General features: G+C 40.8%; 1 protein-coding gene and 1 pseudogene across 1 annotated transcript; one reads left to right on the forward strand and one right to left on the reverse strand.

Annotated features, from left to right (window-relative positions):
* Nucleotides 1-673: 673 nt before the first annotated feature.
* LOC134211748 (lysosome membrane protein 2) lies at nt 674-22,764 on the reverse strand. Its single transcript, XM_062688929.1, has 6 exons — nt 22,433-22,764; nt 5,724-5,815; nt 5,442-5,663; nt 1,937-2,224; nt 1,283-1,877; nt 674-1,215 (listed from the first exon to the last, which is right to left on the reverse strand). Exons 1-6 carry the CDS (start codon nt 22,662-22,664, stop codon nt 929-931), a joined length of 1,716 nt encoding a protein of 571 aa, XP_062544913.1. The 5' UTR covers nt 22,665-22,764; the 3' UTR covers nt 674-928.
* LOC134211749 (trichohyalin-like) lies at nt 15,895-18,184 on the forward strand (annotated as a pseudogene).
* Nucleotides 22,765-24,123: the final 1,359 nt, after the last annotated feature.

Genomic DNA, 24,123 nt, shown 5'->3' on the forward strand with positions numbered 1-24,123 from the left:
CAACGGAGATGAGAGCAATAATATATTGCCACACGCAGCTGATGGCAATGACAAGTGATGGATGTCAACAAGGCACACGAAAGAGAGAAAAAAGATGTGCTCTAGCCAGGGTTCCCAGAACGACTGCGCAACTAGTGGAAAGTCCAAAAAGTGTTTTTTTTTATTATACATTTTTATATGGTTATATTTCGGCTCCGTAAAGCCTCCGGCCGTTTGAGCCTTTCAAATAAATAAGTTATTTAAAAAAAGAAGCGCATCTGAAAGACCGCCGGAAAATGGATTGTGGTCTGGAAAATCACAAAGCGCGTCTGTAAGACCGCTGGAAAATGGATTGTTATTTGGATAATCACAAAGCGCGTCTGGAAGACCGCTGAAAAACGGGTTGTGGTTTGCAAAATCACAAAGCGTGTCTGGAGTTAGTATACATTGCAATGAGGTTGTACACAACATTAAACGCACGAGAAAAGCTTTATCACCGCTCGGTAGAATAATTAGTTCTTTCAATTTTGCGATTTACTCCTGGAGCTATCAGTATAGGAAGATCCCAAGTCTCAACTATCTGGTGATTAAATCTATGACAATGCATGAGCAAAATCTTTGATCACTTTTGTCTGTGGATTTTTATTTTTAGTTTGGAAGGTGACAGTAATAAAGCTTCAAAAATACAAAGTGATATGGAAAAAAAATATTTATTTTAATTGTACTATATTTCAATTTATACGTTGTGTTGTTTTACTATTTCTAATAGCTGGCATCTCATCTGAACAACACAAATAAGTGAAAATTGCACATGATTTTCATGAATTAATTTATTATAATCAATTAATCCATAATTAAAAGATTCTACATTGTCAATAAAGCGATAGTCTAACTATTACATTGGTTTATGTACATGCAGAACAACGAGATGGAACTATTGTCATGATTGCTAAGATCGTATTTCGTTCATTGAATTGAGTTTCACGATAGGTTGATCTTCTGGCTTATTGACATCTATACCGTCGGGATTTTTCGTTCGGAAGTAGCAGGTCATCGCTAGAAGGGCAAATGTGGTCACACAGATGAGCAACGATCCATATTTGAACGAAAACTGTATCGCATTTGCACTAAATGTACTGTGATAGATCATGTTCCGCAATTCTTCAGATATATGTCCGGGTACCACTTCCAACCAAATGACAGGCAGTATTTGATCGTCATCAAATGGCTCTAAACCTGAAAGTGTAAAATTTTCGTATCAATATAAGCTCTGTTTCACTAACAAGCACTGACGCTCAAATACCTGATATATACGAAGCTTTCCTCACTTGAATATTGATTTGAAACCTGGAAGCTCCATCTATAGGAAAGGCCAATCTTGGATGAATATCAGCAAATGTTTCATGTTTCTCTCGTTGAGGATCTAAGCCATCTACTGTTTCAAGAAGCTTCCTATCACCGGTATAAAAATGAGGAAACGATGCGTATATAGGAGCTCCATAAGAACACAAGGTAGCATTGAGGAGACCACTTGGCGGACATGACGCAGAACCCAAATGGCAAAAGCACTGATTGTCTGCATTAATACTGGGATGAGCAAAGACATCTGTGGGTGCATTGTAACGCCACGCAGGAATTCCATCGAATAAAGTAACTTCTTTCTCATATCGAAGTGGAAATTTACGGCACAATGACTTAATAAAAACATATAAAGTTTGTCGTTTATCCATTAGATGGGGAGGAAATTGTGATCCATCAGTTCCGTCCACACGGTTGCATTCATCAGTCGTCCATAAATTCATTGATGACTTTCCATTTAAATCTTTAATAATTGCAAGCTGCTTCAAGTCTGTTTCTCCAGAGTATATTCTAAATGTTTCGGAACTCGTGCCATTACGCTAAAACAAGAGTTAGTGTTATTTACATTAAGGGTCCTTATTAAATCATAATTACTGACCGTCATTAGTATACCGAATTTCGAAAATGATATTTCACTGTCGAATGAGAATTTTTGGGCTAAATTTAATAGTTCATCTTCATACCCCCAGAGAAATGAATCAACAGGTAAGATCTTAAAGGCCCTTGCCTCGACACCAGATAGAGCGGTATTCAAAACCATTTTTTTGATTAAAGATGCTTCAGCACTTTGCGAAATTGCCGTTATCATTGGTATATTGGGCACCACAACTTTGTCGTACTGCATCCCAGTTGATTGATTCGCCAGAAATTGATATGACCGAAGTTCCTGAAAAAAATAGTATTTTATTGAATTCTTCTGCATTTTTATGCACATATCCATAAAACAAATTTTGAGACGTTTTTTACAAAAAATATGAACAAAGATGTTTTGTTTCGTGTTTTCGACCCTTCCTTCGGAAGTTTTCATCTATAGTATACAGTGATCCCCAAAGCGCGCCCCCCGGGCCTCATGCGGCCCTTTGAGCCATTTCCTGCGGCCCGCGAAGATTTTCCGAGAATACACTACATGTAGCCCATTGATAAGCATTGTATTGTCGGCGTAGCACCAACTTAGAATTCGGAAGACGGGACTTCCGAACCAAACTTTTTTTTGTTTTGTATCTTTATTAGGGAGGCTTTCAGCCCTTGACTGGCTCACCTCCGGAGGGAGAATACCAAACTTTCATCCGAAGTTTTTTCTGTCAAACTAATTGATGCGTTGTTTAGTGCATCTTTAAGCGAATCCAGCGCACTACTTCCGAAGTTGGGTTATTTGCCTGTATCTGAAAAAAAAAACCCAACCCAACCCGGTATAAAAAGTGTTCTAAGTTTATTCCGGATAGGCAATATTATAGAAAAAGTCGTTCCCAATATTTCGGTGTACTCGGGAACCTGTCAAGTTCATATCATTATGTTGTTGAAGCACGATTCGTATATCATGGGTAGTTTTATCATTATGATTCATGAAATTCATAACTTGATGTTGTGGTGGGCCGACAGTAAATATACTTCGATGATATTGCCCCGGATTATGATAATATTATTTTGCAGATTTGAAGGAATTAAAGGTTGAACTACAAGTAGAAATAATCGGAAAAAGATTATGTTCAGTACCTTCAAACGGATACTGTTCAGAATCTCAAACAGAATCATAAACGAACCCTGTTTAAAATTTCAAAAAAAATCCGAAAAGATTCTGCTCCGAATCTAGACCGGAATTTTGTTCAAAATCGCAAATTCTCTTTAGAATTCTAACGGATTTTGTTCAGAGTCCCGAATGGATTCTATTCAGAATCTCCAACGGTTTATGTTTAGAATTCCGAAAGGATACTGTTCTCAATTCCAGACGGATTCTGTTTAGAGTTTCGAACTAATTTTGTTTAGAATTTCGAGCAGATGCTGCTCAAATTCCAAATAGAGTTTTTCTCAAACCCCTTTTCGTTATTTGATATGACAAGTTCTAATGAACAATAAACCTCGCGCATGAAAAACATAAGAATAACATTACATAATCGGCCGACATATGATCATTTGGGAAAACAACTTAGAATGTTTTTTGGCAACAAATTCGATCCGACGTATAACACGCGTCAATACCGAAGCTCCATCACTGCAAGAAATTCAAACAGCCATCCAAAGCATGAAATCGAATAAAGTCCCATGGGTCGACCGCATATCAGCCGAGATGCTCAAAGCTGACCCCATGACATCCGCTCAACTACTGCATCGTTTATTTCGTAATATCTGGGACACCTCAACTTTCCCGGTCGACTGGATGCAAGGTATCTTAATGAAGGTGCCCAAAAAGGGTGACCTGACTGTATGCGATAACTGGCGAGGCATTATGTTGCTGTGTGCCGTTCTCAAAGTTCTGTGCAAAATTATCCTAGCCCGGATTCAGGAGAAGATCGATGCGACTCTCCGGCGGCAGCAAGCCGGATTCCGTGCCGGAAGATCCTGTGTGGACCATATTGTCACGCTCCGCATCATTTTGGAGCAGGTCAACGAATTCCAAGAGTCCCTTTACTTTGTATTCATTGACTACGAAAAAGCTTTCGACCGTCTCAATCACGAGAATATGTGGGGCGCCCTGAGACGCAAGGGGGTTCCTGAGAAAATCATCGGCCTCATCGAAGCACAGTACGAGGCCTTTTCGTGTAGAGTGCTGCACAATGGGGTCCTGTCCGACCCTATCCGGGTCGTAGCTGGTGTGAGGCAAGGATGTATTCTATCACCGTTACTGTTCCTCATCGTAATCGATGAGATTCTGGTAGATGCGATTGACCGTGAACCAAACCGCGGGCTGTTATGGCAGCCTATAACCATGGAGCACCTAAACAACTTCGAATTGGCGGATGACGTTGCACTACTCGCGCAACGGTGCTCTGATATGCAGAGTAAGCTCAACGACCTTGCCGATCGCTCCTCCTCGGCAGGTTTAGTCATCAACGTCAACAAAACCAAATCGTTGGATGTAAACACGGTGACTCCTTCCAGTTTCACAGTAGCCGGGCAACCAGTGGAGAATGTTGAAAGCTTCCAATATCTTGGTAGCCAAATGGCGTCAGACGGCGGCACCAAGATCGACATAGGCGCACGGATCAAGAAAGCAAGGGCTGCCTTTGCGAGTTTAAGAAATATCTGGAAAAACAGGCAGATAAGTGAACGCACCAAAATACGAATTTTCAACTCTAACGTGAAATCTGTGCTGTTATACGCTAGCGAAACATGGTGTGTATCAGTGGAGAACACTCAACGGCTGCAGGTGTTCATTAACAGATGCCTGCGGTATATAATTCGGGCCTGGTGGCCTCACAACTGGATCTCAAACAACGAGCTCCATCGTCGTTGTCACCAGAGGCCGATAACAACAGAAATTCGGGATCGGAAGTGGGGCTGGGTCGGCCACACTCTACGTAGGGGCGGAAACGAAATCTGTAAGCAAGCATTAGACTGGAACCCAGCGGGACATCGCAGCAGAGGCAGACCCAGAGGCTCATGGCGGAGAAGCCTCAATAAATAAATAAAAGAAGTCGACCGAAATCTAACCTGGCAACAGGTTAAAGCGATAGCCGGGCATCGCTCAGGATGGAGATCTTTCAAGTCGGCCCTTTGCACCACCGGAGGTGTACAGGATCCATAAGTAAGTAAATTCGAAAAGATGCTATGGTGGTAAATTTTTTTCTCGTGTCCTCTACTGCAAAAACGGTACTATAGGCTAAAAATCAGCAAAGGCGATAAAACATGTAGAATGAAATGTCCTTATAAGTACATTTAAAAAAAGGATTCACACAAAGGATTCACAGGAATAAAATGTCAATCAAGGCCCGCTTCAACAGCTCAAATAACCTAGGGTTGGGAAAAGTCCCGGATCAAACAAACCGAACCAAGCAATGGTCTAAACCTATTTCTACACCATAGCGTTCTTGTAAGGTTCTTAACCCGGCCATACGGTGGGTGTACTACAATATTCGTGCTACCTAGGAATTTACAGTTACACTTACTTTGTATGATATTGTACCATCGCCATGGTAGGTTACGTTCACTTTTTCCGCAGTTTCATGGTACACATAGGGACCCAAATCTTCAACTTTAAGTTTATCTGTCTTCCCGTTAAAAAAATCCTCCATGTTGGTGTAATTGAATATGTGTACCTTCAGTAGAGGATTGACAGGCGGTTTTTCCCACCATTCAGCTGCTGTTGAGTTGTAACTTAACTTAAGGTTCTAAAAATAAATAAAAACAAAATATTACTTGTGAAGTGCCATTGAGAAGCATCGTTTTACCTCCAACAGTGAGTTGTCGTATATATCTGTAAACCACATAACAAAAAAACCAGTCACGCTGGCAATAAAAAGTATCACTAATACACCAAGAACTGAAAGGAAAAAAAAATTAGAAACAGTAGATAAAAAATTAACAACAGGAGCCTATCCATCAATTTGAAAGTAAAGTAAATTTTTTGAAGCTACATGCAGATTCTACGAGAATTTCATGCAGGTTACAATAAAAGTTAATGTAAACGTAATAAAAATTTTAATTGAAGTTTTTTTTGTGGTTCAAAATTTTGTTTATTTGTAGTTCATTTACAATTAAAAGTTATTACAATTTTAAAGATGTACGTCTAAGTGGAAGACTAATGAGTTTACATTCATAGCATCGTTACTTAAATTAAAAAAAGTTGAGGTAATTTGTTAACATTCGTAAGATCTCCACTCTTTTTCGTTTGTTCACCTCTTTACTCTTCGTAAAAGAATCTTTTCCATCCATTCATTAGCCCTGATATTATCTGCTGTAGGACTGTCGAAGTCGGGCCAACACGAGAACAAGAGCAAAATTTGTGCTGGAGCGTTTCTTGTAAATGGTTCCCGCAATGGGTGCAGCTGTCGTCTGCTACTCCCTGCATTGTATGAAGCAGCTTCCGATGCTCGATCTTTCCATTCACAAACAGATAGAGTTGCGAACCATGGATTGAAGACAGCTGTTTGTTTGTATCCAATGTTTTGCCACGCGCGGAGCCAGTCGATCGTCAAGATTTGAATCCCTGTGTTCCTGTTTCCGAACCAATTGCATCAGCGGCACGCGGGCGATAATACCCCTCCACAGGAACGTACCCATCGTCGACGTTTTCTTCGCTACGTGTAGGTTCAGTGGAGGCAGCACCGATGAGAGGTACCATAGTTTTGCGGTGCCGAAAGTGTTTAAAGCCCGATGCCCAAGTAGCGTCTTTTCAACGCTGCGTACACACGGCGTTAAAAGGACGCATGTGTGCATCGGGAAAAAGCGGTAACGCAGCGTCGCCGCATCGATGCACACCTGCGTTTTTTCAACGCCACGTGCACGCAACATTGAAAAAACGCTACGTGGGCATCGGCCCTAAGAAGGTAATTAACCTTCTGGTGTAACGTCAGAGTGCGATAAGCCTGAAGCCACATTTGTTAGGAGAACTTCCCCATCATCGCATTCCAATTCAACGTCGTCATCAATCGTATCGAGTTCGCGAAGATGATACCTAGAATTTTGACGACATTTGCCGTTTGCAGCCACTGAATATCGATGATATTGCCGACACTGTTTTGCGTAAATTTAGTTTTGCGCCGGTTGCTGCACAGAAACGGTTAAATATTTCACGGATCATTCCTATCCGTGTCTCTGTTGTGACGATGACGCTGATGTCGTCCGCATATGCCACAAGCAAATCATCTCCACACGCTTGCTCTATTCTGCATATCAGTGAATGGAGATACAGAACAAAGTGATGCATTGACAACGGGTCCCCTCGCCGCACCGACCGAGCGATCTCGAACGATCGAGATAGAGGTGCCCATTGATAAGCAGCCTGAATGTGGACCGACTGGCTATGCGCGCGAGAAGAGCGATGAGTTCCTCGTTCAACTCGAGCGACCGCATGGTACCGAACAAGAACGAATGACGCACCCGGTCGAAGGCGTTCTCCAGATCGAAACTGATGAGCTTACCGGTGCGACGGTGGTGGCGAAGGTTGGCAATCCAGCACTATAATACCCTTCACGAAGGCATTCGGGAAATTGCCGGTGAGTGCTTCATTCAGCAGCAGGTGTAATTCGCGGTGAATTACGTCGAACATGCGGAGATAAAATTCTCTTGGGATCCCGTCGGCACCGGGGGATCGTTTGGGTGCGCTTGCCTTGATAGCAGAGAGGATCTCTGCTGTTGTTATCTCCTCTATGTCGTCCGGAAGGATAACGCGCTTGCAGGCAAAGTCGTTCCCGTCGTTATTATTCTTTCGTTTTATGCTGCTAATTCTGCATAGAGGCTCGAGAAGACAGAATCAAACAGCTTTATTTCTATCGCCTGAGGCTCGGCGACAGAGACGGGAACGGTTGACATTTCTTTTTATCATTCAATCTGCCACGAAGTAAAAGAAAGACAAAAACACGGCAGCCGCAGCAGCAGCCACGACCAAGCAGACGACAGTCAGCACATGATTTTATTATTTTTTCTCCCCACAATTAATGTTTCCGTACGCTCATTTCTCGACGTATGACCGTTTTTGGTGGTAAATGATTATTTCTTTACTTCTTGCTCATTTTAGAGACTAGAACTAATGAATTAGAACCAACATTTCTTCAATTAGTGCCAACATTTCTCCTTTCAGCCGATTGATGGTGGTTATCAATTGTAGCTGCTGGTAGTAGCCAACGTATGCTTGCCATAATTGATGCTGGTGAGTATCGTCAAATTTGTCAAAAACAGATCGAAATTTCCACTCGAAAACGACTTGATTTTAGGCTTAGCCAATCCATACATATCTCATAGTTTCTGCGTTGTCGACGTTTTCGGCAACGGTTTCATCGGTAAAGAGATGCGGTCGAAGGGCCCAGAAACCACACCCGGCTCATGTCCCAGTGGAGAGAAACATATTCTGACCGTAAGCGCTTTGATGTGAAGCAGCAGACGTGTGTGAAGGCGAACTGCGGTTTATCCCGTAGTCCCAGGCTTCCGTAAATACGGTCGAGTCGAGACCGCCCGTTTCGATTGATGTACGTAAAGCCGGCATCGCGTGGGCCCCGCATCTCCTTTACGTTGGTTTTAGGGGTGGACTAGTATTCGGGCTGGACGAATCGCGCGCAATTAAAATCACCAGCGAGGATGACGTTTTCCATGTGGCGGTGGAGATAGTACACGAGCGAGCGTTCTCGTCCTGCTCATCGTTACCGTCGTCGTATCGTTGCTTCTTGCCGGGCGGGGAACCTCGGCTTCGGCTACTCCTCGTAGATGTTGACAAGTCATCCGTCTCGTTGCCGGCTGTTCGGATTTGCGATCGAATTGCGCTAACAGGTTTTCTAAAAACATCCACCAAAACTTCGGCGCTCTGTGGGTTCTTCCGCATCGACGACGACAATGAACTGCGCTCTTGTGGTGCTGGCAACAACGGGCTAGGGCCGCCGTTCACGTGGTGCTCGCAGCTCCGATCTTCAAACCGAACTCGAAACCCGCACCCCACTTTAATTCCCGCAACGAAATCACCTCCCCGAACACAGTGAGAAATCCCACAATCTTCTCGTCGGAAACCTTTTCCGGCAGATCGTGCACTTCCACACTTCCATCTTCCATAGTTTTGCGGAGCTTGTGCTTTTTCCCTCATGCTTTCCGTCGTGTTCGTCCACGATTTTTTTTGCGAGCGTCAGTATTTTCACCTTGACGAACAAACATTGTTCACCGCGGTGGCACTGCGATCTCTCAACATCGTCTTTCTACAGTCCTAGAACTGTGCGACAAAAGCCATGTACCTTCTCGAAAGACGACTTCGCTGGGAAACGCGAATAGTCTATTCGGAAAGTGTTTTCTCGTCTCATCGTGAAACACTAAAAGCGCGCGATCCGGCATGGATAGATGAAAGATATACCACCAGGTTAAATCGCTTGACTTTTGGAGAGCGTAATTGAAAACATGTTTGCTCGTCTCAGAAGTATCACTTAAGCTCTACAGGTTGGATTCAGCCAGGAACGGAAATCTTGATGAATTTGCTACCTCCAAGAAAGTGACTACACTTTCCGATAGGCATTCTTATACCGTAGTACTGACTTCTTTATAATCCATAATACTTCCATGAAATGCCAATTATTAGCACATACTCGCCAGCCTCGATGATTCTAAAATATCACGAACAGTAGCACAGTAGATTAATTTGAGGCAGAGAGGATCGCGAAATTAATCGTATATCTTGAAGATAAAGCCAAGGGAAGATCTATAAAGTGCGTTACGCAAAAAATTGGAGCTTTTCAACCCCCATCCCCCCTTCCTCACACTTTTTGTATTAACCTTTCCGTCCCCAACGTCTGTTTTTAAGGGCTTTCAAAAATCCAAACTGCTGTAAAAACCGCATTTCTTGACCGATTCTTTCGCAACAAGTTGCATTCCATCCGGATGGATCCCAATTTTTGATTTATACTAGTTTCGAGGCTATCCACAGTACGGTTCCAGAATTATTCCAGATTCCGTTGGGGTCAGTTGTCCCCGGAATAAGTGGCCATTTACAATTTTAAGTCAAAACAGGTCGTGCGACACCTCAAACTTCATGATTTCACAAAGCAATGATGCGAATGATATTTTTGGGGTTCCTGACCCACTCGGACTCAATCTGGCCACATCGGTCACAATCCGGGGACCTACGGAATGGCCATTTTCTAAATTGATTCAAAATAGGTCGTGCGACACCTCAAACTTCATGATTTTACAAAGCAATGATGGGAATGATATTTTTAGGGTTCCTGGCCAACTCGGATTCAATCCGGCCACATTAGTCCCAATCCGGGGACCAACGGAATGGCCATTTTTCAAATTGATTCAAAATAGGTCGTGCGACACCTCAAACTTCATGGTTTTACAAAGCAATGATGAGAATGATATTTTCAGGGTTCCTGGCCAACTCGGATCCATTCCGGCCTCAATCCGGGGACCTACGGAATGGCCATTTTCTACATTGATTCAAAATAGGTCTTGCGACACCTCAAACTTCATGGTTTTACAAAGCAATGATGGGAATGATATTTTTAGGGTTCCTGGCCCACCCGGATTCAATCCACAATCCGGGGACCAACGGAATGGCCATTTTCTAAATTGATTCAAAATAGGTCGTGCGACACCTCAAACTTCATGATTTTCCAAGCAATGATGGGAATGATATTTTTAGGGTTCCTGACCCACTCGGATTCAATCTGGCCACATCGGTCACAATCCGGGGACCAACGGAATGGCCATTTTCTAAATTGATTCAAAATAGGTCGTGCGACACCTCAAACTTCATGATTTCACAAAGCAATGATGAGAATGATATTTTTAGGGTTCCTGGCCCACTCGGATTCAATTCCGACCACATCGGTCACAATCCAGGGACCGAAAATTTATACAGAAATTATACCGTAAATGAAATCAACAATGGAATTTTCGAAGGAATTCCTAGATTAATTCCCAAAGAAATCCTGATAGAATTCCGGTGGAAACTTCAAGATTTCGACTGGAACATCCTCCAGGAGTTTTTCTGAAAATTCCTCCTGGAGTTCTTCCGGAAATTCCACCGGCAGTTCCTGCAGGATTTTTCCCGAGAATTATTCCGGTAGTTCTATCGGCAGATCCTACGGGGGTTCCTCTTCCGGGAATTCATTCAAGCATTTTTTATGGAATTCATTTAGGCTTCTTCAGGAATTTATATAGAAAATCCTCCAGAAGCTCCACCGAGAATTTCTCTGGGAGCTCCTGAAGGTAATCTCCTGGAGGTCATCTGATGATGATGATGATCCAGCTCAGCTATATACCCCTAGAAAGGTTTCAGCTAGACGAGATTTGTGTATAAGATGAATTATCCAAGAATTTTTTCGAGCATTCTCCTGGTAGTTTCACTGGCAGTTCCTTCGGGGTTATTTAAGTTATTTCAATAATGCCTCCGGGAGTTCCACCAGTAGCTCTTCCAGGAAATCATGCAGGCTTTTTTCAGGAAATCATTTAGTCCTTCTTCAGAAATTTAGCTGGAAATTCCTTCCAAAGTTCTTCCAATAGCTTCTCTGGGAGTCACTCTAGGAATTCTGCTAGGAGTTCCTAGGAGTTCCTCCTGAAATTCCCCCGGGAGCTCTTACGGGAGCTCTTTCGGCAGATACTACGAGAATTCCTCCGGGAGATCCACCGGCAGTTTCTATGAGCATCCCTCTGGAAGTTTCTACGGCAGTTCCCCCGAGTGTTCCTCTAAGAAGGAACTTCTTGAGTAATTTCCGGAGGAGCTCCTGGAGGAATTTCTGGAGGAATTTCCGGAGAAATTATCAGAGGATTTTTCGGAGAAACTTCCGGTGGAACTTCTGGAGGAATTTCTTATAGAACTACAGGAAGAATTTCTAAAGTAACTCTCGTAAGAACTCTTGGATGAACTCCCAAATGGACTTCGGTAAGAATTCCAGGAGGAACTCATGGAAGAGTTCTCAAAAGATCTCCCAGAACAACTCCCAGAGAAATTCTCCGAGGAACTTCTGGAGGATTTTGTAGATAAATTCTAAAAAAAAAGCCTGAATGAATTCCCGGAGGAGCTACTGCTGGAACTCCCGGAGAAATTTTCAGAGGAGCAGTCGTTGGAATACCCGGAGTTGAATTTCTAGAGGAACTTCCGAAATCCTATTTCCCGTGAAATTCCTGCCATATATCCTCCTGGATTTCCCTGTGAAGTTCTTGGAGGGATTCCCAGAGGAACTCTTGGAAAAACTCCTGGAGGAGATCCCATAAGCACTTCTGGAAAAAAATCTCACAAGGAAGTCCTGAACTTATTCTTGAAGAAGTTCATGAAGGAATTTCTGGATAAATATCTGAAGAAATTCCCAGAAAATACCAGGAGAAATTATTGCAGAAATTCCCAGGTGAAATGCTGAAGAAATTACCGGATGAATTTCCGGAAATAGTTCTGAAGAAATATCTTGGAGGAACTCTCAAATTAATATCCGAATGAAATTCTGGAGTGAATTTCTAGTGAAGTCCGGAAAGCATTCCAGGACAATTCCGCGGAAAAATTTCGGGAGAAATTCCTGAAGGTATTCCTGGAGAAGTACCTGAAGCAATTCCCGGGAAAATACCTGGAAGAATTCCCGAGGAAATATATGGACGAATTCCTGAATAAATTTCTAAAGAAATTTTTAGATGAATTCTTGAAGGATATTCTGAAGTAATAGCGGAAAGAATTCCAGAATGAAATCCTAGAGGATTTCGCTATTACACTTATGCAGGTATTACCGGAAAAACTCCTGAAAGTTAACCTGGAGGAATTAAGAGAAGAGTTCTTGGAGGAATGCTCGGAGAAGTTCCTAAAAGAATTTCCGAAAGAATTTCTTATAGATTTACAAGTAAAATTGTGAAGCGAAATCGGAGGGTTTCCGTCATAAACTTCTGAAGAAACTTCTAGCGGAATTTTGGAAGGAAATTCCGTTTGTAATGATGTAATGATGGAAATGCCGAAGGTTTCTTTGGAAAAATAGCCAAAGAAATGTCTAGAAGGAAAAATTGGAGAAGAAAAAAAATCTTCAAGGAATTTCCTCATGAATTCCCTAAAAAACAAATTTAGTGAGGGGTTTCTAGATAAGGAGAAATTACAATTTTATGGGAAGGATTTTCGAACGATTTTCAAAGGAATTTGTGGATTGCTTTTTACTCCCAGGGGAGCTTCTAGAAGGATTCCACGGAGAATTCTTGAGCCCGAAACTTTTCGAGTTGTTTTGCCCCAACCTGCCCACTCTGGCTACCCCTTGTATCATTCCCATCATTGCTTTGTAAAATCATGTAGTTTGAGGTGTCACATGACCTATTTTGAATTAATTTAGAAAATGGCCATCCCGTAGGTCCCTGGATTGTGACCAATGAGGCCAAATTGAATCCGAGTGGGCCAGGAACTCTTAAAATATCATTCCCATCATTGCTTGGAAAATCATGAAGTTTGAAGTGTCGCACGACCTATTTTGAATCAATTTTGAAAATGGCCATTCCGTTGGTTTCCGGATTGTGACCAATGTGGCCGGATTGAATCCGAGTGGGCCAGGAACCCCAAAAATATCATTCTCATCATTGCTTTGTAGAATCATGAAGTTTGAGGTGTCGCACGACCTATTTTGAATCAATTTAGAAAATGGCCATTCCGTTGGTCCCCGGATTGGGACCGATGTGGCCGGATTGAATCCGAGTGGGCCAGGAACCCTAAAAATATCATTCTCATCATTGCTTTGTGAAATCATGAAGTTTGAGGTGTCGCACGACCTATTTTGAATCAATTTAGAAAATGGCCATTCCGTTGGTCCCCGGATAGTAACCGAAGTGGCCGGATTGTATCCGAGTGGGTCAAGAACCCTAAAAATATCATTCCCATCATTGCTTTGTAAAACCATGAAGTTTGAGGTGTCGCACGACCTATTTTGAATCAATTTAGAAAATGGCCATTCCGTTGGTCCCCGGATTGGGACCGATGAGGCCGGATTGAACCCGAGTGGGCCAGGAACGCTAAAAATATCATTCTCATCATTGCTTTGTGAAATCATGAAGTTTGAGGTGTCGCACGACCTATTTTGAATCAATTTAGAAAATGGCCATTCCGTTGGTCCCCGGATTGTGACCGATGTGGCCGGATTGTATCCGAGTGGGTCAAGAACCCTAAAAATATCATTCCCATCATTGCTTTGTAAAATCATGAAGTTTGAGGTGTCGCACGACCTATTTTGAATCAATTTAGAAAATGGCCATTCCGTTGGTCCCCGGATTGGGACCGATGTGGCCGGATTGAATCCGAGTGGGCCAGGAACGCTAAAAATATCATTCTCATCATTGCTTTGTGAAATCATGAAGTTTGAGGTGTCGCACGACCTATTTTGAATCAATTTAGAAAATGGCCATTCCGTTGGTCCCATTGGGACCGATGTGGCCGGATTGAATCCGAGTGGGCCAGGAACGCTAAAAATATCATTCTCATCATTGCTTTGTGAAATCATGAAGTTTGAGGTGTCACACGACCTATTTTGATTCAATTTAGAAAATGGCCATTCCGAAGGTCCCCGGATTGTGACCGATGTGGCCAAATTGAGTCCGAGTGGGCCAGGAACCCCAAAAATATCATTCGCATCATTGCTTTGTGAAATCATGTAGTTTGAGGTGTCGCACGACCTGTTTTGACTTAAAATTGTAAATGGCCACTTATTCCGGGGACAACTGACCCCAACGGAATCTGGAATAATTCTGGAACCGTACCGTGGATAGCCTCGAAACTAGTATAAATCAAAAATTGGGATCCATCCGGATGGAATGCAACTTGTTGCAAAAGAATCGGTCAAGAAATGCGATTTTTATAGCAGTTTAGATTTTTGAAAGCCCTTAAAAACAGACGTTGGGGACGGAAAGGTTAAAACTCTAAAAAATATTTGTCGTCACGCTACTCGAAACCCCCTCCCCCTAGGAGCGTGACGTACTCAGTGCATGGACCCAAGCTGCTTGTTCGCTCTCGGAATCACATGTAAAGATGTGGGACCTAAATATCCGGTCTTGATCCATTATTATTTACACCGAGAATTTTTGATTTATTTTTTTCGCTGAAGTATTTCGCCACACAAAAGAGCAGTTATAAGAGACGTCGCATTCTACAAAAAGTAATGATATTGCATTTCCTCTCGTAGAACTCCATACTATTCCGTTTGTTCCAGCTCTTCAAGAGTTCAATGTAGCTTGAAATTCCAAGCAATTTTCTCTACTTGTAACGACCAACGCATAAAACACACGCAGAGCGATAGGCAATACAAACGCTGCATAATTGATGAATAACAAAAAAAACAATGGTCATAAATTACTACCCTGCGGTACTTCTCAAGCAATGCGAAAGGAATCTGAATACTCCAGTTCGCACTTTCGTAAACCATTCAGAGGGACACGATTCGAACCAGCACACAAGTACAGTCCAAGTTTTCCTAGCTAGTGAAGGAGAATGCCGTGAATCTCGTGATCAAAAGCTGGTTTAAAGTCAATACCAAGTCAACTTTTTTTAACTGCACCCATTGAGCAGACGCACCAAGATGAGAATTCGGTAAGGTTAGTAATCACTAACCATTCTGCAAAGAACGGACTTTTCCCTTTTCCTAATGAACAAATAAACATATCACTATATGAATCGAATCACTTGGGCTAAGAGAAGGTAAATTGACGTAATATTTTCAACCAAACGCCTTATGAAAATTTTCCACAAGGAAACGGTATGAATTAAAATATGTTGCCTTATGAAATATAATTTTCTTTGAAAAAGGAGAGAAATGCGGCAGGGGTTTAGGGTCATTTGGCCGAATGCCGTTTGGCCGAATGCCATTTGGCCGATAGGGTCATTTGGCCGAACGCCATCTGGCCGAATGCCATTTGGCCGAATAGTTGAAATTCTCCGAATGAAGAATAAATGAAGAAGAAGGAAAGAGAAAAGAAGAAAGAACCATACAAGAAGAAAGAATCAAGAATGAAAAAAAAACAAAAGAAGTAGGAAGAATAAAGAAAAAAGAAGGAAGATGGAAGATAGAAGACTCAAGAAGGAAAAAAGAAGAAGAAAGAAGGAAGAAGGAAGAAGGAAGAAGGAAGAAGGAAGAAGGAAGAAGGAAGAAGGAAGAAGGAAGAAGGAAGAAGGAAGAAAGAAGAAGGAAGAAAAAAAGGAAGTAGGAAGAAGGAAGAAGGAAGAAGGAAGAAGGAAAATGGAAGACGGAAGAAGGAAGAAGGAAAATGGAAGACGGAAGAAGGAAGAAGGATAAAAGAAGACGGAAGAAGGAAGAAGGAAGAAGGAAAAAGGAAAAAGGAAGAAGGAAGAAGGAAGAAGGAAGAAGGAAGAAGGAAGAAAGAAGAAGGAAGAAGGAAGAAAGAAGAAGGAACTAGGAAGAAGGAAGAAGGAAGAAGGAAGAAGGGAGAAGGAAGAAGGAAGAAGGAAGCAGGAAGAAGGAAGAGAGAAGAAGGAAGAAGAAAGAAGAAAGCTGGAAGAAGGAAGAAGGATAAAAGAAGAAGGAAGAAGAAAGAAGGAAGAAGGAATAAGGAAGAAGGAAGAAGGAAGAAGAAAGAAGGAAGAAGGGAGAAGGAAGAAGGAAGAAAACAGAAGGAAGAAGGAAGAAAGAGGAAGGAAGATGGAAGATGGAAGAAGGAAGAAGGATGAAAAAATAAGGAAGAGGAAGAAGGAAGAAGGAAGAAGGAAGACGGAAGAAGGAAGAAGGATAAAAGAAGAAGGAAGAAGGAGGAAGGGAGAAGGAAGAAAAAAGAAGGAAGAAGGAAGTAGGAAGAAGGAAGAAGGATAAAAGAAGAAGGAAGAAGGAAGAAGTAAGAAGGAAGAAAAAAGAAGGAAGAAGGAAGAAGGAAGAAAGAAGAAGGAAGAAGGAAGAAGGAAGAAGGAAGAAGGAAGAAGAAAGAAGGAAGAAGGAAGAAGTAAGAAGGAAGAAAAAAGAAGGAAGAAGGAAGAAGGAAGAAAAAAGAAGGAAGAAGGAAGAAGGAAGAAGGAAGAAGGAAGAAAGAAGAAGGAAGAAGGAAGAAGGAAGAAGAAAGAAGGAAGAAAGAAGAAGGAAGAAGGAAGAAAAAGGAAAATGGAAGACGGAAGAAGGAAGAAGGAAAATGGAAGACGGAAGAAGGAAGAAGGAAGAAGGATAAAAGAAGACGGAAGAAGGAAGAAGGAAGAAGGAAAAAGGAAAAAGGAAGAAGGAAGAAGGAAGAAGGAAGAAGGAAGAAGGAAGAAAGAAGAAGGAAGAAGGAAGAAAGAAGAAGGAAGAAGGAAGAAGGAAGAAGGAAGAAGGGAGAAGGAAGAAGGAAGAAGGAAGCAGGAAGAAGGAAGAGAGAAGAAGGAAGAAGGAAGAAGAAAGAAGAAAGCTGGAAGAAGGAAGAAGGATAAAAGAAGAAGGAAGAAGAAAGAAGGAAGAAGGAATAAGGAAGAAGGAAGAAGGAAGAAGAAAGAAGGAAGAAGGGAGAAGGAAGAAGGGAGAAGGAAGAAGGAAGAAAACAGAAGGAAGAAGAAAGAAAGAGGAAGGAAGATGGAAGATGGAAGAAGGAAGAAGGATAAAAAAATAAGGAAGAGGAAGAAGGAAGAAGGAAGAAGGATAAAAGAAGAAGGAAGAAGGAGGAAGGGAGAAGGAAGAAAAAAGAAGGAAGAAAAAAGAAGGAAGAAGGAAGTAGGAAGAAGGAAGAAGGATAAAAGAAGAAGGAAGAAGGAAGAAGTAAGAAGGAAGAAAAAAGAAGGAAGAAGGAAGAAGGAAGAAAGAAGAAGGAAGAAGGAAGAAGGAAGAAGGAAGAAGGAAGAAGGAAGAAGGAAGAAGAAAGAAGGAAGAAGGAAGAAGGAAGAAGGAAGAAAAAAGAAGGAAGAAGGAAGAAGGAAGAAAAAAGAAGGAAGAAGGAAGAAGGAAGAAGGAAGAAGGAAGAAAGAAGAAGGAAGAGGAAGAAGGAAGAAGAAAGAAGGAAGAAAGAAGAAGGAAGAAGGAAGAAGGAAGAAGGAAGAAGGAAGAAGGAAGAAGGAAGAAGGAAGAAGGAAGAAGGAAGAAGGAAGAAGGAAGAAGGAAGAAGGAAGAAGGAAGAAGGAAGAAGGAAGAAGGAAGAAGGAAGAAGGAAGAAGGAAGAAGGAAGAAGGAAGAAGGAAGAAGGAAGATGGAAGATGGAAGATGGAAGATGGAAGAAGGAAGAAGGATAAAAGAAGAAAGAAGAAGGAAGATGGAAGAAGGAAGACGGAAGAAGGAAGAAGGAAGAAGAGAGAAGGAAGAAGAAAGAAGGAAAAAGGAAGCAGGAAGAAAGAAGAAGAAATAAGGAAGAAGGAAGAAGGAAGAAGGAAGAGAGAAGAAGAGAGAAGGAATAGAAATAATGAAGAAGGAAGAAGAAAAAAGGGAGAAGGGGGAAGGAATTAGAAGGAAGTAGAAAGAAGAATGAAAGGGGAATGAAGAAGGAAGAAAGAAAAAGGAAGGAAAAAGAAAAAAACGAAGAAGGAAAAAGAAAGACGGAAGAAGGAAGAAGGAGAAGAGAAAAGGGAAAAGGAGGAAGAAGAAGGAAGAAGGAGAAGAAAGAAGAAGGAAGAAGGAGAAGATAGAAGAAGGAAGAAGTTCTCTGTTCACTTTTTTCTTTCCACTTTTCACATTTCACTTCTCACTTCTTACTTCTCATTACTCATGTTTCATTTCTCAATCTTTGCTACTTGTAATTTGAGGTAAATTTTTTAACTATTCGGCCAAACGGCATTCGGCCAAATGGCGTTCGGCCAAACGGCATTCGGCCAAATGGCCTGACACCGCGGCAGGCTAGGTTCAAACCAAGTTCGTCGATGTTAGAAGGCCGGCATGTAGACAAGCACTGTTGTTTGAATAATCAGTCAAAGATTCATAAGGCGTAAGTTATGAATTTATTTTTTAGATAGATTCGCTGAGTGTAGATTCAATTTGCCCAACTTCGTCATCAATCAAATCAAACTGAAGTAGTAGTAGTAGAAGAGTTTGGGTGAGAATGAATTTCTAAAGTATCCAGTTTTCGTCCATTTTCACGCTCTTAGGCAGGACGGTCTTGATACCTTGTTTTGTTGAAGGAATTGGAGAATTTACCCATTCCTCTTGTTTTTATTACTGCTCATGGTAGAGCGTGGAGACCATCTAAAGGTTGTATCTGTATCCTTGGAAGATTAGGGCACTCCTTAGCCGTGCGGTAATACGCGCGGCTACAAAGCAAGACCATGCTGAGGGTGGCTGGGTTCGATTCGGAAATTATCTCGACTTCCCTGGGCATAAAAAAGTATCATCGTGTTAGCCTCATGATATACGAATGCAAAAATGGTAACCTGGCTTAGAAACTTCGCACTTAATAACTGTGGAAGTGCTTAATGATCACTAAGCTGCGAGGCGGCTCTGTCCCAGTGTGGGGATGTAATGCCAATAAGAAGAAGAAGAAGATCCTTCGAGGATTACCACCACTTTTCGAAGTTTTACTTCCGCAAACGGCTTCCACGTGAAAACGAAGACACGGATCCAGACAAAGATCGTAACGAGATCACTAAGTATAGTAATGTTGAGAAACATTATTAAAATTAAGCATTTGAGGGAAATTATACATAGGGTGGAAGGATCAATAAGAAAAGGTGAGGGTGTGGTGGAAGAGTATTGTGTCGAAAACGAACAATTCAGTGTAGCTTCCAGAACAGGACCGATTTGAACAAAATTAGGTACATACATATATGCTGAGCAGGGTTGTAAATTCTCGGAAGCACTGGATGAAGGTGATGTTTTTTAGATCATGTTTTCATTTTCTTCCTGCTTTGAAATCAACCTCACATTCCCGGAGAGGCAGAAAAGTAAACAACAGAACTCACATCACCCACTGCGCCGCGAAGATTAAATTTACCACAGCAAAATGTACACATTCGCCCAGCAAATTGAAAAAAATCTCCACGCGTTTAAATGGGCCAGGGAAGATTAAATTTACCACAGCAAAATGTACACATTCGCCCAGCAAATTGAAGAAATTCTCCACGCGTTTAAATGGGCCACTCACAGTCATACAGTAAGGCGCCAACTGAGCAGCCTTTCACAGCGACTTGTGAGTGGCTGAATGCGAAATTAAATGGTCGGTGTTGGAAATGATTTTTCGGCTGCACCCAGTCGCACTCACCACGGCGGCGATGAAGGCGACTGCAGATTATACTGAGATATATTTTTAACTGCATTGACTGTGAAATATTTCTACCCTGATGCTGAGTCCAACTCAAGTTTTTTTGGACATACAACCTATTATCAAAGCACTCTTTAAATAATCAGAACCAACAACTTAAAATCTTTTTGTGATTTTAAAACAAACAAATATAACAAAGATATCACGTGTTACGCAAGAAGGAGATGAACGTAGATGGCATCTTTATCAATCTAAATAAAATCATGCATGAGGAAAACTGTATCATCATTGTAATTCACGCAAATAGAATCAGTCGTTTCCACACACATGAATGTCCATTTTCGTATAGAAATATTACGATAAGATACGCAAGTTTATATTCTACTTGTGCAGAACATGCGTTTTCATACTATTCACTATAGAATATTTGATAAGGAAAGGTCGTAACACAAAACGAGATAATCATATATTCTTGATAACAAGCAATGCGCGCACAAGTTCTTTCACCGGTATGTGGCGTAGGTATGTATTATATTATTTCAACAGGGGGCTGTCCGCATACCACGTGGACCAAATTTTAACATTATCAAACCCCCCTCCCCACCAACAGACTTTCGTAGACTTTCTCAAAACAGATCCCCCTCTTAAAGTCTACGCAGACTTTTCCAAATTTTACAAAATGTCATATGTATTGTGCTTTTCGAAGTAAAATGAAGATCGACCATGTGTTAAGTAATTCAGTTATTCAAATTCACCAAATTTGAAACTAAACAAAATTCAATTCAAAATGAAATCAATTTCAACCTTCTGTTCAAGACTGCTGAAACAAGATCTCGATTCCTGTTAATGGAAATGCCGGTTGATTCGATTACTCCTAGCGGCGTGCACCAAAGTTTATAATAGTAAAGTTGCGAAAGGATCTGCTTGCACTGATTCTGATTGTTATTATGTTGGCAACTTTTATTTCTGTTCAACCCTTCAAGTGACTTTACAGGAGTGTTCACTTCTACAGCTTTTAAATTCGATAACCAAGATACCCACCGAGAGCAAACAAGTAAGTTTCTTTTGGTACTTTGTGGGGGGGGGGGAATGCTGAAGTGTTTTTAAGTTGTGTCTTAATTAACAATATTTCCGCCTAACCAACAAGCATTTGTTTACTTTGCTCGATAGGTAGACGGTTTGGTAGTTCAATAGGTAGATGTGGCTTCACTCTTTGCACAACTCTTTATAATAAACTCTGGAGTTCTTCCTGCCACCGACATTTTTGCGTCGGCGCACCACTGCTTAAAATCTGTCATGCAGCTGACCCATATTTTTCCACGCCGGTTCAAATTTGTAGAAGACCAAAGAATTTCCAGTGCTAATTTCAGTGAATTTCTCTTTAAAAATTCGGATTACCTGTGGGAATTGTGAAGATTGTTTATGGGAACTCGAAGAATTTTTGGCAGGTAATACAAATAATTTCTGGTGTAAATTTTCAACAATCTACTGGAAATTCCGAAGATTTACCATTTATAATTCTAAAGAATTTCCATCAGCAATCCCACACAAATTACAGTGAAATTTCCGAAGATCTTCCCGTGAATGTCCAAAGATTTCCTCGCGGAAATTCCGAAAATATTCCCGCATTTTCCAGAAAAATTCCCTTCCAAATACCAGAGACTATCTTTTTGAAATTCCGTTGAAATTCGAAATAATTTCTTGGAAAAATACTAAATTATTTTAGATTAAATTTCCAACTATTTTCACTTGGAACTCCTTGCAGATTACACGATTTTTTTTATTTCTACATGAACAAATAAGGAAATGACACAAATAATTTTTTTAGCAATTTATCGCTTGAAACTTATTTAAGCTCTTAGAAATTGGCTTAGCTGAGTGAATCATGGTAGGAGCAATTTAAGCATTTCTACTTATCTTTTACTAACAAAATACTCGGCTACTTAGCAGCAAAACATGTTCAATCGATAGTCAGAATTTGGCTGCTACGATAAGTCCGATATAAATTGGTGCCTAATTCATGTCCGTTCTCGATGAGATGATTTTTTTAAAATAAGAATGAAACAGTTCACTTGGCGATATTTGAAGACAATTGTATATAGGCAATAACACCATAGTAAAACCATTTGAAGCGACTTCAATGACCTACAGCAAAATTTCTGGATTGACAATGAATACAACGATAAGACATGTAGGCTGTGCTTCAAGTCTCCATGTCGACTTGTAATTGATTTTGCATATGAAGTATGTACTCCGAAAAACTCAAAATATTCTTTAGAGCGTTTGAAGCTACATACAATTGTGTAGTTTACTACAGTAAAGGTAATCATAATTTAACAGAACACTATAACTATCAACTCACGTAGAAGTGTTACAAAAAGGTTCCGATCGTCGACATATTCACTATCCACCTTTTTTATTCCAAGATGAAAAGCTATGTTATCTAGGGCACTTGTTTGTTTCCTAAGCTGTTTTCTCGGGTTTGCATTAATCGATGAATTGTTCTGATGTGGACTGCTACTAAGGCCCGTATCATTAGTACCCTGCTGCTGAGCGGCGTTCTGCTCTCTAATAGTAGACTTTATTTCTGTCATTGTGCGCGACACACTCTTTGTTACTATAATTTACACTATAATTTGCACACCCGAGTGATGGGCCACTACAAATGGAAAGCAACTGACTCCGAACAATGCTGAATTACCACTAAAATCCTTAATCTCTAAAAGGGGCTTATAATAAACATACATTTACTCCGGTGTCTTATCAATTCCGTTTGGTCTTCATTCGTATTGAGAATTATACTGATAACGCTTCGGAAAGGAACATGGAAAAGCGTAGAAGAAAGTCGGAACACAGCAGCATGCTTCTGTATCAGTAATCACTCAACATTATGTCAATCAGGTTTGCATTGAGGCAACTTCGCAATGATTTGTTTAAATATTTGATTATCCTAATATTTCTATCTACAAACAATATTATCAATAATGGTTTTTTTCTCCTGGTTAAAGTTGGTTTTTTTCTCCAATAATGGTTGAAGGCATTATACTAATTAAATTGCTGCATTTATAGCATAAATTTATACGTGTAGATAGCACGGCAGCATAAATAGCAGAAGGTGGTGCAAAACCAGACCTTGACCTCAGATAGCTATTCGGTGATGGTACGGCATTACAAAGTCTAAGAAGATGAGTTCGATTCCCGGTCAGGTCGATGGAATCTTTCGGACTGGAAATTTTTACGACTGAGAGTCGGCTATAAGCTATTTGTCATAAACAAATTCCTAGAGAAAAAAAAACAGATTAATCCACCTAGCGGTGATGATGCTTTTCTCGTTCATTATAAAATGTATCAAGAAAAGTTCATTACGATGGCCAAAACAGCATGAATTAAAAGTAATTAGGGGAACTGTTCCGTTTTCTATCTCACTGAACATATATTCATCTCATCGCAAAACAAAGAAATATGGCATCAATTTCGTCGCTTCTTTTTGCTGACATAGGGTATCTGTTCCTATATCAATAACAATAAGGCAATGCGCATATGAAATGCATTGATTTCTCACCCAATAATCAAGAAACATGTGAATAATTATGCTCGGCTCATGTAATTTTTAATTGAAAACAATTTGGTAACTTCAAAAATGAAATTATCATCACATTATAGAAGTATTTATCTAAAAAACATCATTACCGCCATGCACCTATTTCAATAACATTCAAAAACAGTTAATCCTATGCCCGTACCTATATCAATAATACTGTTTCCAACATAAAATACGCACACTATTACATGTATGTATACGTAACGATATGATTGCAGTGATGCCGAATTCTTCAATATTTTGTATTTGAGTTGTAATATAATTACAAAATTGTTGTTTTTATTGCAGTTTTCCATCTTATCAGTTCAATTTTGTGTTTGTCATCATTTATTTTTTCGATATAATTTATTTTACAAACATAAGAGTTGAATTTCACAGTGAAAGTTCATTCAAGCATTTTTTAAATAAAAATGTTGGTCGGCAACCCTTGCAGATACTGCCAGCCATGTAAA

Source organism: Armigeres subalbatus, chromosome 2 (assembly GCF_024139115.2).
Source record: "Armigeres subalbatus isolate Guangzhou_Male chromosome 2, GZ_Asu_2, whole genome shotgun sequence".
In the NCBI taxonomy this organism is placed as follows: Eukaryota; Metazoa; Arthropoda; class Insecta; order Diptera; family Culicidae; genus Armigeres; species Armigeres subalbatus.

Excerpts from the sequence above, each read along its gene's own strand:
- LOC134211748 (XM_062688929.1), bottom strand. The coding sequence starts at position 22,664 with ATGACAGAAATAAAGTCTACTATTAGAGAGCAGAACGCCGCTCAGCAG. Across the intron at positions 2,225-5,441 it reads ATGGTACAATATCATACAAA|GAACTTCGGTCATATCAATT; the intron begins GTAAGTGTAACT and ends TATTTTTTTCAG. Across the intron at positions 1,216-1,282 it reads GAAAGCTTCGTATATATCAG|GTTTAGAGCCATTTGATGAC; the intron begins GTATTTGAGCGT and ends TTACACTTTCAG.